The sequence below is a fragment of the Malaclemys terrapin genome, chromosome 3, assembly GCF_027887155.1.
Source record: "Malaclemys terrapin pileata isolate rMalTer1 chromosome 3, rMalTer1.hap1, whole genome shotgun sequence".
NCBI lineage: Eukaryota > Metazoa > Chordata > Testudines > Emydidae > Malaclemys > Malaclemys terrapin.
The window spans coordinates 192,822,493-192,841,219 of record NC_071507.1 but is presented as its reverse complement, the minus strand read 5'-3'; the positions used below and the strand labels follow the sequence as shown (position 1 = coordinate 192,841,219).

General features: G+C 43.1%; 1 protein-coding gene across 4 annotated transcripts in view; it reads right to left on the bottom strand.

The window, feature by feature from the left end:
* Positions 1-588: 588 nt before the first annotated feature.
* The window catches only part of LOC128834536 (24-hydroxycholesterol 7-alpha-hydroxylase-like), a 74,352-nt gene continuing 56,213 nt past the window's right edge, over positions 589-18,727 (bottom strand). For 2 of the 4 annotated variants that reach the window (XM_054023421.1, XM_054023424.1), the window contains 6 exons: positions 17,545-17,678; positions 16,625-16,720; positions 14,195-14,283; positions 11,004-11,045; positions 7,611-7,698; positions 2,361-6,275 (listed from right to left, as the gene is read on the bottom strand). In XM_054023421.1, coding sequence (XP_053879396.1) covers positions 6,204-6,275; positions 7,611-7,698; positions 11,004-11,045; positions 14,195-14,283; positions 16,625-16,720; positions 17,545-17,678 — 521 coding nt within the window. In that variant the 3' untranslated portion in view covers positions 2,361-6,203. Of the gene's footprint in view, positions 1,121-2,360; positions 6,276-7,610; positions 7,699-11,003; positions 11,046-14,194; positions 14,284-16,624; positions 16,721-17,544; positions 17,679-18,727 lie in introns of those variants that run through there. The other 2 variants (XM_054023423.1, XM_054023422.1) reach the window with 2 other exon arrangements.

The following is an 18,727-nucleotide window of genomic DNA, read 5'->3' as shown; positions in this document are numbered from 1 at the left end:
AGTCATTACTGTCAACTTTCCTTTCCTTCCATTTGTTCATTTCCCTTCTAAACCAAGTCATTTTTTAAACCAATAAACCTTTTTCCTAGATGGCGTTTTAGTCATCTAGTAAAGTGTGCTTAAACAATTCCCATGTCTCATTCACATATTTCTGATTAAATTCTTCCTCTCAATTGATTTTGCTCATAATTGTTTTCAGCATCATGAAGGCACCAAGTGTATTATTGTTCTCGACTTTATTCTGTTTGCACATTATATATGTGATCAACTCATTAGCTGTCTAAGGCAATTAGCCCTGATTCAAAGTACTTAAGCACATACTTAAACTGAAGTGCATAGTTAAGTCCCAAGCATGACCCAAGAACCCCTTCCTGCCAACTGGCAAGGAGGTTATAGGAATGTGCTAATTATGGTATGTACATTCTGGTTCACCAAAAAATGTCATGTGAGGTCTTTAATGAAATGCAGGGTCACACTGGTCATTAATATCAGTATGAAATGTATGTACGGCTACTATGTAAGGAGACACACACACACACAATATGTTTTAAAGTCTGTATCAAAGCAGCATTGACAAACAGGTTTTTCTGTCAGACAAGACAGCTGTCTTACTATTGAAATGTAAATTGAGTATTGTCTCATTCACAATGGGTCTCCCACCACCCATCTAAACTGAATGCAGACAACAGACTAAGAATTTCAGAAAAGAACTAGCAGGTAGAGAAACACTGTGGCAGAAAAGAACTTTTTCCTGAGCTACACTTCTAAGGTTTGCTGGACTATATTTGGAGAACAAAGACAACAACCAGGAAGTAAACAGGAGGTGCATTTACATTCATGAAAGTAGGATATGATTTTGTAATCTGTTGTTTCCATTATCCTCTCTCACTATTATTTTAATCTTGGATCTTTGATAATAAACTTATTCTTGTTTTCACTGTAACACATATAAGTGTTGTACTATTAAGCAAGGTGCTGATCCTGAGTTAAATCATACAAGCTGTTGTGTCCTCTCGTCCCTTGGGAACAGCAGACCTGGTATTTCTGTACGTGTTCGGGGCTGGACACTCCAGGGGAATGCTCCAAAGGGCCCCTAGACCGGGATGCACCAATTGTTAGCCTGCAAAGTAAAGGAAGGGCTAGCACGACCCAGAGTAGAGTGCTTGTGTGGCTAACAGGCTGCTGGTGGCAGGGAGCTGACCCCCAACTTAAGGACAAGCAAGTCTCCCTCACACTGGAGGCGAGGGAGAGGTAACAAAGTGACTCACAGTCCTGCATACTCCAAGAACCATCACACTATATTACCGTTAATTTTTAGTTCTGTGATCAGTTCCTCTTCCTCTGTCAAGATGAGGTCTACTATAGAATTCCCCAGTGTTGGCTGTAATGTTTTTTGAGTTAGGAAATGGTCATCTGTACGATTTAGTAAATTGAGTATTGTCTCATTCACAGTGAGTCTCCCATCACCCATCTAAAATCAGAGAGAGCAGGGTCCAGTCACCCTGTGACAAATCAGGTTTGGTTTCCTGTATTTTATTCCTTGCCAGGAAGACAACCTGTACCACTGGTTTCCTGCTGTCAGCAAGGAAGGATACTTACACCTAAACAAATGAGCACCAAGCTCCTAGAGTTCTTGCCAAGCCAGAGTGAGGGCTTTGGTCACTTTGTAAGGAGATAGATCCAGCTTGTGTCATGATAGAAGGGATCAGAACCTAGAGTTCTAAGGTGTCTGGTGGGCCATGGCCCACAGGATATTACTTAATAGTCCTCTTTTACATACATGCAAAAGATATGACCTTATTCTTACTTATTGCTGAATTTTAAAAATCTCCAAGCACACCAGTCTGAGGGTGTTAAACAAAATACAGGCCCACCTTCCGCTGTCCATTACAGGTGCACAGGTCCATTAGTCACAGTAACAGAGTAGAATTTGGCTCAGTGTGCATTCTGGGTACCTGAACACCCCACACAATATTTACCGCTACAGCAAGAAACTAGAAGCCAGACTCAAAGCCCACTGAAGTCAATAAGAGTCTTTTCAAGGCCCCATACAGGCTTTGTATCCTCAGTAAGGGCCTGATTCTAAGGGATGATGAGCACTTGCAACTGCCGTTGAAGTCATTGGAAGTTGTAGGTGCCCAATGCCTTCTAAGATCAGGACCTAGCAAGTTACTTTCATGTTAAAAAAGAAACAATGAGCACAAATGCATAGATGCAACTAGTGTCCCAGCTCTCTGTATGTTCCTTCTCAAGTACCACATGACTGGTACAGGCAATAAAGTAAAAGTGCTACAGCTTTGGTGCCAGTGCCGTTGAGAAAAACAGCAACAGAAAATATTAGGCAAAAGGGAGGCCAAAAATCAACAGGGAGAGAACATTTATTGTTAGAATGACTAAAAGGGAAAGAGTTAAAAACCATTTATATTGCTTGTTAAGTGCAAACAGTGTGTCTCGTTTTGTACTGAACACAGATATGGTCCCTGCCCAGAGGGCTTACAATCTAACCTTATGCCCCATTGCAGACAGTTGGACTCCATATAAATGTAGGAATGTGCCCATACAGTTCCCTTGGCAACTTAAGGGCCTACATTATACAACGAAGACAGATTAAATTAGCACAATGTGCCTGACAAAATCCCACTAATGTGATACAGTTATTGCAACTGCTTTATAAATCAGAATATTTAGCAATTCTCAGGTTAGTTACAATACTGATAGTACAATTAAGGCTGAGCTAGTACTTTTATCCTTAACCCCTATTTGCAATCACTCAAACTTTCTAGAACAAATAGAAACTCTCATAGGACAAACCCTCTCCTATCTGATCTTAGTGCAGAGGTTGTTTTTAGAGGGTTTGAAGAAAAGCATTTGTAGTTCTCAGAGGCCTAGACATCAAGTGAAGTTTAAAAACTAAACGATCCGGGCGGGTGTTATGCAGGTTTGAAGTTGACACCCGAAGCTATCCCAGCTCTCGAGGCAGATCGGAACTCATGTGCATATATTTTCAAATGTTCATATGTTATCTGTCAGCTCTGTGTTCTTAGGGAACCAGGGCACAGTATCCAGCCTGTCTGACTCAGGAAAGACCCCCCTCCCAGCCTCTGCTTGAACCAAAACCGATCAGAAGACTCACAAAAAGCAATGAAAAGGCAGGGAGAGACACATCTAAACCCCTCTGGACAAAGGTGACAGATTAAGGCAATTCCCCTAACCTCATTTGCATTGAAGATGGGACAGGGAGGCTTCTCCGTTAGCATACAGGATGGAGAACAGAGATTCAAAGGCAAGAACCGCACTGAACTCTGGGACCAGAAAAGCAGGGAAGCACTGCATCCTGGGGGATCTCTGCTCCAGATGTTAATGAACCCACAGCTGCACATGCCCAGCTCAGCAGTTATCAGACCAATTCTAGTAATGAATCCTTTATTGGTATCCAAAATACTGAAGCTGCCTAATTACCTTGTGAGCTCCCTCGAAGGAACACCTCCCATAGCCAGGAATGATCCGTTCCTATTGCCTAGCTTGAACAAAACAACTTTAGTTCACCCCCTTGAGTCATCAGTTTACCCATAAACAAATCTAGTGTTCTCCCTTGAACCATTGTTCGTTCCCTACAAAAACCCCTACCCACGCTCAAGTAAGTGTTCTGATGCCTGGATCCAAAATCTGCATCAGTTCCATTGGGACCTCATCTTCTCCTGAGTGATCGTGCTGAGGGCTTTGCCTGTCTCCAGCACTCTGGACCTTCAGCTACCACCACCACCTGGGAACCCCGACCGGTTCAAGCTTCACGGAGTGGTGAGAACCCAACTCTCTCTCTCTCTCTTTTGTATTTTTTTTCTACTCTAGGTATAGCTTTCTAACCCTGACTTGTGTGATCAGATCTAGTTTTCTAAACCTGACATTTGTAATCAGATTTAAGCTAGATTTAATACTGTAACTGTTTTGTTTGTTTGGCTCCCCTTGTATGGTTATTACCTGGCAATAAATAACTTTTATGGTTAAGCTGGTTGCTTCCCTCCCTCCCTCTCTCTCTGTTTTGTGTTTTTGGCTTCCCTGTTTGCTCTGCAGCAATGCTCCTCTTACCTAAGCTAAACATCCCGGTAGCGCCCAAAAATCCTGTGGGGTTTTCTCATCAAGTGGGTTACTACCAGAACAATGGTAACATCAATGTGGGGATAGGGACATGCTGAACCTGTGGCATAGGAGGGTGGCAGCTTGAAAGTGCTGCTCGATCCAGCCTTCCAGGTCCAGGGGCATATAAAGGGTCAGCTTGGGAGTGCTGATTGACCTGGTCCACTCAGATGCACTCTGTTAATCTCTGTGTGTGTGTTCATCCGATTCTGGGGCTGGAGGAACCTAGGCCCTGCAGGATAGCTCCATTGGGAGGGGACTTGCAGCAGGGAGAAGTAGAGCTCCATATGAGAACACAAGTGACACAAGCAGTACGTTGATAGAATTACAGAAACCCCCTTCCCCGCAGAAAAGTAACCCTAATAAATGAGTATACCCCAAAGTAACAGGCAAATCTGGTAACACATAACTCTGCTGGTGCAAAAAAAAAAAATGTTCATAGCACATAGTGTCATTACTGCTCATGAGGGATTACTGGTGTATCAAGTGTGATGTTGCCCTTTTGGGGAAAAATAACATGAGAGTGTTTATTTTAAAGCAACGGGAAAGACATTTTCCATGCTCGTGATTGCAAAATACCAGAACAGATTTTGCTCAAACTTTCAAAAATTAAAAATATATAAAGACACATACTATTAGGCAGTGACCACACATGAAAATATCAGCTCTAAAGGTAAGTGTTTCAGAACCACTTAAGCAACTAAAAACAGGAGGTCAGAGTGGAAACTGTCTTGCAGATGTAACTATAATGAGCACAACTAGAGACCACTATAATGTACCACTACCAAAATCACTAGCCAACCATGTGGCTAGCTTGCAATACTGTCAGATCCATAAACCAAGCGAGATAGGATCCGGTCATCAATTTAGTGCATCAATTTAACTGTTATATACTTTTTTCCCTATGGAACTTTATTCTGTAGTTCTTAGTGTTTTAAAATGCCCTTTTTTGGGGGCAAATATTTGTAAAAGTGATCAGTAGTCTTTACTTAAAACTAAAGATATACAAACAAGGCTATTATAGTGTATCAAATCTGACAGCAGTTAAAATTTTGTATATTCTAAAAGACATTTTTAATTTGTTGAACTGCTTCCTCTAACAGTGCTTTATTCCAGATTTTCTTTTTAGGGTTAGATATTTTTAGATTTGTGCCACAGCCAAAAAAGGTTGGCATCTCACATGCTGTAAATCTTAAAAGAAAGCAGAAGTCTTCTAGACCTTAGACAAAGTTTTCTTGCAAATTCTTGCAAAGTATAAAATGGAAAACAAACATCATGGCAAGGCTTTCATTGGACTATAAGGTAGGGGGCAATTCTGCATCCCTGGAGCAACCGAAGCCCAACAAAAGTCAGTGGGAGTTTTGGCTGCACCAAGGGTGCAGGATCACTTTCACTTTTCATATATTTCATTTACAATCATTTAGCCTTAGTTTAGACACAAGTCAGCTCCTCCTCTGGTGTAAATCAGGAACGTTCCAGCAAAGACAGAGGAGTTATGCTGATTTACACCAGCTGAGGATTTGATCCAGAGGGCCCAATTCACTACTGTCCTGCACTTTGTGCATTCATTTACACCAGTGCAAAGTATTACTGTTCTGACCCGCTAATGCTTACCAGCCACTTTGCACTAGTCTAAGTGAACATGCAGCACAACTGTGAATTGAGCCAACAGGACCTGATTTGCAAAGAGCTCCCAGCACAGCCTCCCACTTGGTGCCCCAAAGTAATAGTGAGCATAATGAATCTGGCCCCTAAATGCCTGACTTGTGGGTGCAGTCAGCAAGTTAGATAGCTACACACTGCCAGTGATTGCACCCACAAATTGCAGATACATAAAGGAAGGCTGCGATTTAAATAGTGTCCTAGATAATCAGGCCCAGGTGCTTAGATACCACAGTGATGGGCATGATATAAAAACTACGCAGAGTACATACAGCATTTGAAACTATTTAAAAATCTGCTTATGGCACTGACTACACTGGGCACATAGGACATGCCAAAGTGAAACAGAGCAATGGTCCGTCACAGACAGCGGCTGGCAAAGGAACCAGAGTTAGTCAAGTCAGCTTTCATTGCCGGAGTTTATACTGAACCCGGCATGCTCCCACGGGCTGCTGTGTCCCCACTAAATGGAGAAGGCTCTGCAAAAAGATAGAAAAGCAGTAGGAAGACATGGTAAATATGCACCTGGGTTGGTTTAGTGAACACAGCCCTGGTCTCAGTTTGCTTTGGCATTAAGGTTATAAGCATCGTTTATAGAGATTTGCTTTGCCTTGTTACCCAGACTTGAGAACCAATATTAAGGCCAATTCTTACTCCCACTGAAGCCAATTGGAGTTGTCGTTGTCTTCAGCGGGACCAGATTTTGGCTCCCATGTTTCATTTTAGGTCAGTATTGGCTCTAATACAGTATGAAGCATGAACTCTAAGGGACTCAATTTACTTTCAGTGGCATGATGGCCTGGTGGTGGCCAACAGAGGGTGCAATTCTCTCCAGTGGGAGTACAGACACCAGCGCTGCTCCAGTCATGAAGAGGGAGCTGCTGGCTGAGATACTGGGGCCATGCCCCTTTCCCTGGCTGCCCTACCCATTTTGAGGGCTCCACCACAACCCCCATCCTGGGTGGACTGTCCACCACTGGGGAGCAACAGCCCAGGTTCTTTCACCAGAATCAAGGAGCGCCGTTCCTCTGATATGCCAGCCTAACGGGCAACTCCTATAAATCCTGGGTCATTGCAAGCTTCCATCTCTTCTCCTGGTGTTCAATACCTCCCTTACGGCGGCTTAGATATAAAGGCAAATGGCACATTTGGGTCGTAGCAGGCATATGTGTTTGTTATGCAGAGAACCGTGTTTGCGAAGGGGAATGCTAGCCAGCAAGCCAGGTGGGGAGGAATGCAGACACGGACAAGGAACAGCTGCAGCCAGTGCCGTTCTTAGCCAGTCACTCACTAGCAAGGGATATTTCAGGCTCAATAATTAGTGGTCCTGCTGTGCCATCAGATGCCCCCGGCACTTGCATCTGGTCCTTATCCCTCTGCCACATGAGTGCAAAGGCAATGGAGAAACAGTCCCTTGTAGTTTCCAGTCCCCTACCTGGAAATAACCTTTGAGCACGTAACGTAGCAAGGGTCCAGCCCATCAGGCATGGATAAGATTATGTATGAGGACAGTCAGAAGACATTTCTACATCCTCTACCTTGTGCTAAGTACCGGGACATAGGCAAACAGCACAAAGTCATTAAATAAGAACCTATGATGAGGTTTAGCCATCTATCTAGGGGCCAAAATGTGCTCCTCTCAGCTGCACTGCTGTAAATCCAGCGTAGCTCCATTGGCTTCAATGGCGTTACTCTGGATTTACACAGCTAGAAGTGAGGGAAGAATTTGCCCCTTACATATTTTACAAACAACATTACAATTGAGAGGAAAGAAACAGTGTTTAAAGATTTGGATTAAACATACAAGTATTTACCTCCTTTGGTACTGGGTCCAAAAGAATAAATTCGTATTTGTAAAGGAACAAAACGACTAGCATGTGAACCTCCATTATAGCAAGCCACCTAAAAAAGGCAAAGGAGAAAACAGTGGTTTTTCTGGCTTGACCACCCCATATTAGCAGAAAAAACACAGAATCCCTTTTGTACACTTTAGAGTCCATCGCCTGTCTCTGCACACAAGTTTACCTCCAGCAGAAAAAGATGCTGATGATCTTTTAGCAGGTAAAGGGTATGGCTGTTGTAGCTTCCCCTTCCTGTCTGTGAAACTCTAAAACAACTGCTCATGGTGGTCCTCAACTTCTCTGCTATGAGAGTTTGTTTTAAAATAGGGTCTGTATGCTCATTTGTAGGGCCCTACCAAATTCACAGTCCATTTTAGTCCATTTCATGGTCATAGGGTTTTTAAATGAGTCCATGTCATGTTTTCAGATGTTTACATCTGAAATTTCACAATGATGTAACCGTGGGGGGTCCTGATCCAAAAGGGGATCATGGAGTGGAGGAGGTGTTGCAAAGCTATTGAAGGGGGGGTCACAGGATTGGCACCTTCACTTCTGCACTGCCTTAAGAGCTGGACTCTGAAGGCAGCACAGCCACGGAGCTTTCTGCAGCCGGGGGAGGTACCCGGAGGTGGGTCTGATCTCTCCCCGTGCAGGGGAAGAGGAAGTCCCGTTCCTTCCCAGCCCGGCTGGGACTAGCAGCTGGAGCCCAGTGCAGTAGGAGCCCCCAGCCTGCCTCTGCCCCTCTCTCTCCCTCTCCCTCTCCCCTCCAATAGCTAGATTTCCTGGGGGAGGTCTGATTTCACAGTCCGTGATGCTTTTTTCATGGCTGTGAATTTGTTAGGGCCCTACTCATTTGGCAGCATTTGCCTTTATTTTCCTCTCACATTGTTGTGAGCCAGGAGGAACCACACGATAGTGAGAGGGGAATGACCTAGAAAAATACTACATGGGTACTGTGACATAGAAGGTTGTACAGTACAGCTGGGAGCCTGACAACAGAGTAACCACGAGAATGCAGCTTATTAGTTAGCATGTCAACATCAAAACCTGGTGAGAGGTATGAACAGTTAGATCCGTTCCCATGTGCCCTAACAATCGCTGAGCTCTCCATTAGTCAGTCTGGAGAGGACTTCAAACAGTCTCAGTCTTGGCTGTTGTGTTTTCCCCTCCATGGATCTGTACAAGAATTTTCTCTACTGCTCAGGCCCAGTTCACATTTAAGCCAAGTCAATGGGACAATTCACATGTTAGGCACATGCGTAAGTACCTTGCTGAATCAGGGTCTCATGTAATAATATTTTGCTCTTATAGCACACTTATCAATAGATCTCAAAGCATTTTACAGAGAAGGTCAATATCATTATCCCCATTTTACAGATGGGGCAACTGAGGCACAGAGTGGTGAAGTGACTTGCCTAATGTCACCTATCAGGCCAGTGTCAGAGACAGGAATAGTATCCAAATCCCTTGAGTCCCAGTCCAGTGCCTTCTCCAGTAGGCCACACTGCTGAGAAGAGAAACCAAAGTAGTTCTGTAACTGCATGGGCCAGATCCTGCAAAGGGTTGAGCACCCCCTCAGCTCCCACTGACTTCTTCCAGGTTGTACTCAGCACCTCACAAGATAGGGCCTCAGAGCTATTTTCCTCTCAGAATTCTGCACAGAGTTCACTCCTTCCTGTTTTTCATAGTGACAATATGTGCTTAGTAAAGACGATCAGATGTTCTGTGTTTCTTGTGTTACCCTGAATTTAAAGGGTGCATGTACCTCAGAATGTGATTAAGCCAATTGCAACCATATTATGTGCATTCAGCCACTAATGAACTAATAAGATAGAACACCGCATAGTTAAGGGTTAATTTGAATAAAGCAGGGCTTCTGAAGGCGAGGTCAGAACAAGCTGCAAGCTTGCAGACTCCGCTAATCAGAATGGGAGGAGGGGAGAGAAAGAATCAATAATTTGAGATTGAAAGGGAGTAAGTGGACAAGAACCTTGGAGTTTGGGTGCCTCTGACATAGAAGCTTATTATAACTAAGACTGTAAGGAATGTTTGTTGATAAGTAGTTTATTGATATTAGGAGAAGTGATGACTTAGTAGGGGTCACGATGATCTGTGTGTTTTGTAAAAGTTAGTTATAAAAAGGACTAGATAATAGAGTGTATTTTGGAGCAGTCCTCTGAAGCCATCCTGAGTGACATTCTTCCTGACACCTTACTCCCCAGTGGGGAAACAACTGGCCATCATGGAACTGCTGTAATTACTCAATACTGTCCCATATTTTAGGTAAATATTTGGGATGTTCTAAACCTATTGCTTGTGTCTGTGGCACTTAAATATAATAAATTGTAGTTTTAGATAAGAGCACGCTTACTTGTCTTAATCTTTCATCAGCCGGAGCACTATGTTCCCATTGATTTATTCCTGGCACCGCCTGGAGTGAAACAGTTAAGTTACAAGTGCTGTGGGTTCTCAAAACCCTGGGTAACACTTGGGCTATTATTAACTATTTGTAACCTGGTAGTGCCTCAGAGCCCCAGTCATGGGCCAGGACCTCATTGCGCTAGGCGCTGTACAAACCCAGAACAAAACAGTGGTCCCTCCCCCAAAGAGCTTGCAATTTAAGTAGAAGACAAGACACAACAGATAGATATGGAGAGTACAAAGAAACAATGAGAAATGCTGACTATTACTGGTAGGCAGCTGGTGTGCTGAGACACACTGACTCAGTTGTTGTTGTGGTTTTTTAATAGACATCACAGCAAAGGAGTTAGGAGAACAGTGAGGTGGCTGTGTGGATGTTTATGAAGGGCTCTTCTCACATGTGAACAGCCTGGGAGAAAGCACAATGGTGCTCGTTTGATACTTTAACAAGTGGGCTATTTTCATTTATGTTGATACTGGAGGTTGGACTTCTATAATGTGGGAAGACAGAAAAATTATAAACACATCATTAAACTATAAAATGCCAGTGTCAAATTAAATGAAGATTCACTTTAGCTTGAGTTATTTTCCTGCCTCTACCACCTACTGACTGTGACATGGGACAGCCTTTCATGACCCTTTTGCCCATCTGCAAAATGGGGATAATGTTACACACCTTGGAATGTGCTTTCAGATATGAGGATAAAAATGTAAATATTACCTGTTATTTCACAGCAAGCACAGCCATTATTACATTGTGACCAAATGCACCCTGTATTCACACCCTACACACTACTGTAATAATCTCTGTAAAAAATAAGCCTTGTCAGGTATTATTTGAAAACTAATAACTCACTGGTCAATAATATCATGATGAAATGTATGTACAGTAGAACCTCAGGGTTACAAATACCAGAGTTAAAAACGGACCAGTCAACCACACACCTCATTTGGAACTGGAAGTACACAATCAAGCAGCAGCAGAGACTAAAAAAAAAAAGCAAGTACAGTACAGTGCTAAATGTAAATTACAAAAAAATAAAGGGAAATCAGCATTTTTCTTCTGCATAATAAAGTTTCAAAGCTGTATTAAGTCAATGTTCAGTTGTAAACTTTTGAAAGAATCATTTAACGTTTTGTTCAGAGTTATGAACATTTCAGAGTTACGAACAACCTCCATTCCCTAAAAAGCAATGCTTTTTACAGATTCAGACTAACACGGCTACCCCTCTGATACTTAACTCCATTCCCTAGGTGTTTGTAACTCTGAGGTTCTACTGTAGTAACATTGTATGTAAGGTTATGCATTCCCTCTGTATGAGGTTGGTAGCATGTGTTCAAACCCACACAGCCCTGACTAGGCAGAAGTTGTTAAACAGATCTGTCCTAAACAAATAAATGTTTGTTTAGCTCAATTTACATACAAGTAGTAAACAAGGTCCTCGAGACTGTAGGGGGCTAAACCGGTTTCTCAAAGATAAAGGACAAGCTGATGCCTTTGGCCAGGTGTCATCAAGGTTAATAGGCAATCACTGTCCATTGGCCTTTTATTGACAGCAAAGGTGGGGGCAGGAACAGATCAATCTGCATTTTAGCAAGCAATTTTAGCATGGAACCTCTTTCACCATGAGACTCCATGTCTCCGTCCATACAGCAGGAAGGAACTTTATCTAGTGGTAACTCAGAGGAAAATGCATTTCAAAGGGGGACTGGACTATAAAACTCAGGGGTAAAAACACCCCAGGATTTCTCTCTCTCTCTCTTTCACCTCAGACAACAAGGAACCAGCCCTTTGACTTTGGGGGCGGTCCTGACCTGAGAATTTGGTCAACCATGTTGCTGGGCTCCTGTGATAAGGATTTTAAACAAACTGGATTTGGTTCTAGGTAAGATTAGCTACTAGAAAGAGTCTTACCTTTATTTCTCTTCTAACCATTTCTGGCTTTAATATTTGATACATGTACTCATTCAAATCTCTCTCTTTGTAGTTAAACTTGTTTTATTTTTTAATCAAAAACTAATCCAACATTGAGTTTAAACTGAGCTATTTGGGTAACTCCAGGTGAAGTAGCAAACTGTTGCATATTGGCCCTTTACAGGGGCAACAGACCTGTAATATCTGAACTGCCCAGGAGAGGGCTGGACAATGCAGAACACACATTTTGGGGAAAAAATCAGGATTTGGAGTGTGTTGAGGTCACCCTTCAAGTAGTAACCAAGGCTGGTGAAAGCCAGGGTGTGGTTGGAGTGTTGCTGACTGGCTGCTGGGGTCAGAGCTGTTGGACTAGGGCTGCAGCTATACACAGCCATTCAGGGTGTGATCTGCATGCAGTCTGGCTGTTTGTGAGTGGCCCCAGTTGGGAGCTACTACAGCAAAGCATTGGGAGGCCAAACTTGCAGGGCAGGTGGTGACAACCCCTCACTGGTCTGGATTGCACCGCAAAATGTGACACACATTCACCTTCGCCCTGCATTATCTCATCTTCTTTCTCCAACTCCTCCCTTTTCCTTAAAGATCTATGTCACCTGTAATGTTCTCTTTTGCAGTGGACAGGGGGTGGACCCTGAGTTCCCCTCTTTCCTTTTGGTTCCAGCCCAGCGACACTGAAGCAAGCAGGCAAGGTCTATTCCCTTGGACTCTCTTCTGCCTTCCTGGGCTTCTTCCTATCTCAGCCTGGTTGTAGGCCTTCTCCATAGCCTTCTTTTGGGCTCACTGTGTTTCTGTACTCTTCCCAGGTTCCATGATCTCTAAGGCTCACTCTCCTTAGAGGGCGGGGGCTTGCATGGCTCCCCCATGCAGTTCCCCATAAGTCTCAAATAAAAATATAAACTTAAACCACTTCTGTCCTCCTTGGGCTTCAATTTTCAACTCGTTCAAGTCTCCGCTATGCTCTCTTCCTCAGTTGAACCCTTTCCAGGGGCTCTCTGACTGGAGGTCCAGATCCTGCCCTTCTATCAAGACTAACCACCAGAGTTTGCTCTACCCCAGGAACTTCTCTGTGTCTCTCCCAGCCTCTTGCTACAGGTTTCTACTCAGAAGAGGGTACCAAGACTAGCTCTGCCCCTGGGCTTCTGCTTCTTTCTCCCACTCTTGCCATGAAGTCCTTCGCTGGCCTAGCAGGAGGCTTCCTGCAGGCCTCTCTATTGCCCAGGGAGGGAATTCAGAATTATCTCCCATCTACTGCCCTCTCATCTGGCTTCTTCCCTTTATAGTAAACCCCAGCTGGGTTTCATCAGTAATTGGAGCTGGCCCATCCTCCAGGTGCACTGATTTGCTCTGGCTCCAATTATCCCTGTCTATACCAGTGTGGGGTACACATCCAAACATACTAACCTAAATCTCCCTTCTTGCAAATTAAGCCGATCACTTCTTGTCCTACCCTGAAGAACATTTGATCATCATCCTCTTTATAACAACCTTTTACCTATTTGAAGAACATCATCATCAAATGGTGGGCACCTGGCTCACTGGGACGGGGAGGTTGTTCCATGAATGGAGGGCGGGGGACAGCATGGAACCAAGAAGTGGGTATGAAGGAGGCATCAAGGCTTGCTGAAGGCGTGAAAGGGGATGTGATGAAAATGACATCTGTGCCATGGAACAAGGCATAGTTTTACAGGGCCTTGAAGGCAAGTACAAGAAATTTAAACTTAGGGAAGCCAGTCACAAGATTCAAAGAGGGTTGTGATATGATTGGACTGATGGGCAAGGAGCCTAGTTTATCATGAGGAATGAGAGAAGAGGTTTAGCCTGGAGAAACATTCCTTAGATCACTGACAGAATTTATGACCACCAAAATCCCACGTACATAGACTAACACGCCCTGTAATTGAAATAACCTTCCATTGATGAAAAGATGCTGGGAGAGCAGTAGAACTGGGCTGACTTCTGTCTCCCAAGATGCAGAGCCCTGAAAATGTTGGTCTCAGATTCGACTTTTATCTCACAGCTAACTCTACCTTTCCTATGTGTGCAACTTCTTATCAGACCAACTCTGGCAAGGCCCAAAGAGTATTGAACTACTGATCACTGACCAATGTCAATATATCTGGAAACAAAGTAAGAAGAGCCCCACAGTGAGGAAGCAGTTCTCTGCAGGGTTTAGGAATAAATAAACCCCAGCTGTTTCACTGACCTTCCTGGACATTGATGCTTCCCTCCTCCAAATGCCACGAAGCCGTCCAAGAAAGCATTCTTCTCTAAATTTGCCTCTTTCCAACGATCCTGTGGGAAGAAAACATTTTTTTCCCAAATCAGCCTTGTATAAATAAGCTTAACATTATTTTTCCAGGCTAAAAATGACCTGGGACAGCTAATCCTGGCATATAAAGCTCCCTTCAACCTGTTAAGATTACTTGGCCACTGTGTTGCTAGCATATGGATTTGTAGACAAGGTAATTTAGTCAAGCCCATTTAAAGACAGGAATTTAGGCCCAGATTTCCAAAGATATTTAGGCCCCTAAAGGAGCAGGTAGGTGCCTAGTAGGATTTAGACACCTAGGTGCTTTTGACAATCCAACTAGGCACCTTACCTGCATGTTTAGGCACCTAACTGCCTTTAAAAGTCTGGCCCTTACCCTACAGAAGCAAGCTGATTCAGAGTGAAGGCTCACACTCTGTCCTTAGTTCTCCCTGAATTGCAAGGTACTACCAGGCAATGCAAATTTAATTATGCATAGCATCTTTCGTACAAGCTGTGTCCCAAAAAGTTTTGCAGAGAAAAATAACACACTTACTGAACAACACACTTAACAGAGGCCAGCTGAGAGGAGGGCAAGGATAATGAGTCCAAATAAAAGTAGTGTTTCAGTGAGTGAGAGTTAGGTGCTCACTAGGTAAATCAAGGTACTGACTGACAGAGACAGGAGTTGAAAAAAAACCCAAACAGCCATATAGCTTAGCATTCAAGGGTGGGGGTGTTCTTAAGGTGAAACTTGGTAGCATCAAGAAATCCTAACAAGTGATGAGATGTCTCTGAAGTAACAGACCAAGGCAATCCAATGTGGAAGCTGTGTACTGTCAAGAGTCTCTGGTGAAGACAGCTAGGTTCCATATGTATGAACAACAAACTGGTTTTTTTTCTGGAGTAGGTGGAGAGGCTTAACACAATAGTTGAGGTCACCAGGCAAAATAAGGAAAGCTAAACTGGATAGCACCTTAAGAGGCACTCCCATAGACGCTGAGGTCTGAGACCACAGATAGGATGGTTATGGAACAATAGGGTAAAAATCTATAGATCCACTCAATCTAGTCAGCCTCAACAAGAAGTCTGTCTTTGTTAAGGGCAAAATAGACTGAGGTGGACCATACCTCCAGGTGTAATCACTGTAAGGGAGACCCTGAAATAGATCGGCCTGGCTGGTGACTATACATTGCAGAACTTGGCCTAAGATATCTGTGATGCAGGTGAGGGGAACAGGGTGCGAGGCTGCCTCCAGGAATGCTAGTACAAGCGTTATGCTAATAATGGTGAGGGCTGCTGAGAAGAAAGCCGGAGAGTTCCCACTAATATTCCATGTGGGAAGTTACACCAGTGAAAGCAGACTCAATGGAATCAAGAACAGCGCCTGGCAGAGAAATGAAGGCTGGTGATCTTCCTGGGGATCCTTCTAGTGACAAACACAGGAGAAGAGAGGAGGCCAGTAGTCACAACCAACTGATGTGTGAAGACTTTTGGATTCAAGGCACATAGGAATGCCTTCTGTGAGGAAAGGAAAGTGCTTGGATTTGATAGTTTCCATGTAATCAGAGAGGGTAATGGTTCAAACCTGACTCGTGGTTTGTTAAGAGGGCCTTCACGTAGAAAAGTTTTGCTAGAGGGGAAGCTTGTGGTTAAGTAAATCTTTCACATGTCTTCAAAAAGAGGTGAAATTGTTCTGCCACAGAAGATGACTCTTCTAAGAGTCATGGAGCAGAGCTCTCTGTAAGTTCAAAAGCTTGTCTCTCTCACTAACAGAAGTTGGTCCAATGAAAAATACTACCTCACCCACCTTGTCTCTCTCATATTGGTGATGAGCAGTGGTCATAGCACACCAGCAGCCTAATTGATGCAAGTACTTTGTAGGTATCATGGCAAAGGAGAGTATTGAGGAGGGACTTGAAGCCAATGCAGATGGGTAAAATACATAGAGATGAGATATAAAACAGACGTCAGGTGGAGGAATGCACTGAGCCTGGTCTAAAGTCCAGTGAAGCCAATGGGAGTCTTTTAATTGACTGACTTCAATGGGCTTTGGATCAAGTCCTATATGTATTTGCAATTTACCAGCAAGATACAATTTGCTACTTCAGAGTGGCGGTGATTACACAAAAATATTTTAAACATAAATATGTTCTTGAACTGGAGGACCTTGCTCATTTCAGCAGGTCCCTCTTCTTTGTGCATGCTTTCTTCCCCTATAAATACTAGGGCATTAATCCTTATCGTGAGTATTCTAGGGATAGGATAAATATCTTCCTGAAAAAAATCTTAAAGGAAGATGCACTCAACAATACGTTTTGGATTTAATTACATGCAAAAAGGAGAAAAGAGAGCAAAATAAATACATCAAAAGAGGCAACTTACAGGTTTGAATGTTTCAGGATCGGGAAAGTATTTTGGATTCCTATGCACCCAATATGGAGACAACATCAGCATGTCACCTGCAGGGATGGTGAAAGTCTAAAAGCAAGAGAAACAATTCTGAAGCAAAGAAATAGAAAATTACAAGTTTGGTCTGCTCCCAAAACATACTATTATGAATGCTACTGGTTCACCAAGAACAGAATGAAAGACCTTGCTAGAGAGGAAGTGCAGCTGGTAAAGCACTCGTGTATTAGGGGGTGATGCAAGGGAAAAATGGGTCTGCACCTTTTATTGTTTTTGCTGCTTCTTTATTACATATAAGAAAGGCCTGAAGTGGTTTTTTAACGTTAGAGGTAACAGAAATGTTAAATCTGGTCTTCCCTGGCTCTTGTTGAAGGACTGTATTCAGAAGTGGATTGTAAACTCTAGGTAATCCTCTCATTAAGAGCTTGATCCGAAACCTAGTGAAATCCATAGAAACACTCCTGTTGAAGTCAAATACCTTTGGATTATATCCTAATTGGATGGTAATGCCAGTTCTTTAACCAAGATAGCTTTTCTCCCAAATGTTTATTTAGGAGATTCCTGAGTATCCTCACTCCTTCCCTCAAAAATGCACTGAGAAAGAAGAGCTAGAGGAAGCATGGTTCAGTCCTCCCACAGCCGATGGGACTTTGCCGATCTGTTTGCTGGACCCTGCCCTGGTGGTGCCTGTCCTGTATACCATCAGCACAGCATTCCCCAGCTCCTTCAATCAGAAAGTGAAAATGGGGGTGGGGAGCAAAATGAGTCTTAAACAGCCGATTTAAATAAGGTTTGGGGTTCCATATGCCTAATTTATTATGTCCAGATACATTTGGGATGGTGACTTCTAGAAGGATTACAATGTACTATGACAGCCACGTTAAAACAAACCTCACCTGAATTTTTATTGGATTCACCACTTTCTTAGTGATTGCACCTGGAGACCTTAGTCGGATGGCTTCCAAAGTGCACCATTTAATTAAGAGAAGCTTCTTAAGGTCATCTTCAGATATTTCAATATTCTCTTTACCTGTTGCATTATAAGAAATAATATCGTATGGATAAGACTGTAAGAAGTACAAGATTTCACATGGGTTATGAGATTTCATCATGCACTGAAACGTTTTGCTAGAGGACTTCTGGTAGAGTGCCTCTAGAATTTCCAGTGTTGTCTAGAATGCATTCCTCAAACAGTTTAACATGATTTTATATTCTGGTTGGCTAAGCCACTTTGATATTGTTTTAGCATGTAAGGGTTTTTAATATATCTGGTCAATAAGTTTCAGACTTGTGATAGTGCAACAAAAACTTGATAAAATGTTGATGAAAAATGGTAATTTTTGAAGTGTATGTAAAATTTTGACCAGTTCTAGTTTTAAACCATGTTAAACAATGTGTGTAGATGGCTACTGTGACCTAGTGGATAAAGCACTGAACTGGGCCTCAGGAGACCTTGGTTCTATTCCTGGCTCTGCAACTGCCCCACTGGGTGACATTTGGCAAGTCACATCTGCCTCAGTTTCCCTATCTGCAAAATAGGGAGAATGACACTGTGGAAGCAGAGAAAGAACTGACAGGAAGGGGATGCAATGCATGACAGTTCGTTAGCAAGAGTTAGGCTAACTGTAACCCTAATAACGCGAGATTTGTAGAAGCGAGGAATGTGTGAGGCAAGTGGGAAAGAACTGTGTGAGAAGTTGCTGCGACCTTGTGTAGATAATATGGAATGTAGACTAAGAGTCTACATTAGTGAGCAAAACAAGATATCAGAATGACCTATGTATAAACAAAATGCAACTGTTGCTCATTATTGTCTGTAACAAAAGGTATAAATGCTTGCTGTAATTGTTTACCTGTTGAGAGACCTGTTCAGCTCTCCCTCTGCACATGTGAGAGTTAATAAAGCATCTGACTTGCTGTACCAAAACAAATAGTGAGAACTCAGTTTTTCTCCGACAATTTGGGGGCTCGTCCGGGATGGCAACGCCCGCAGAGGCACCGGCAGCTGCTACGGATCGTTCCCCTTTGAACCCCATGGCGCCACAATAGAGGTAGGAGACCTTTTGAAATCTCTATTGG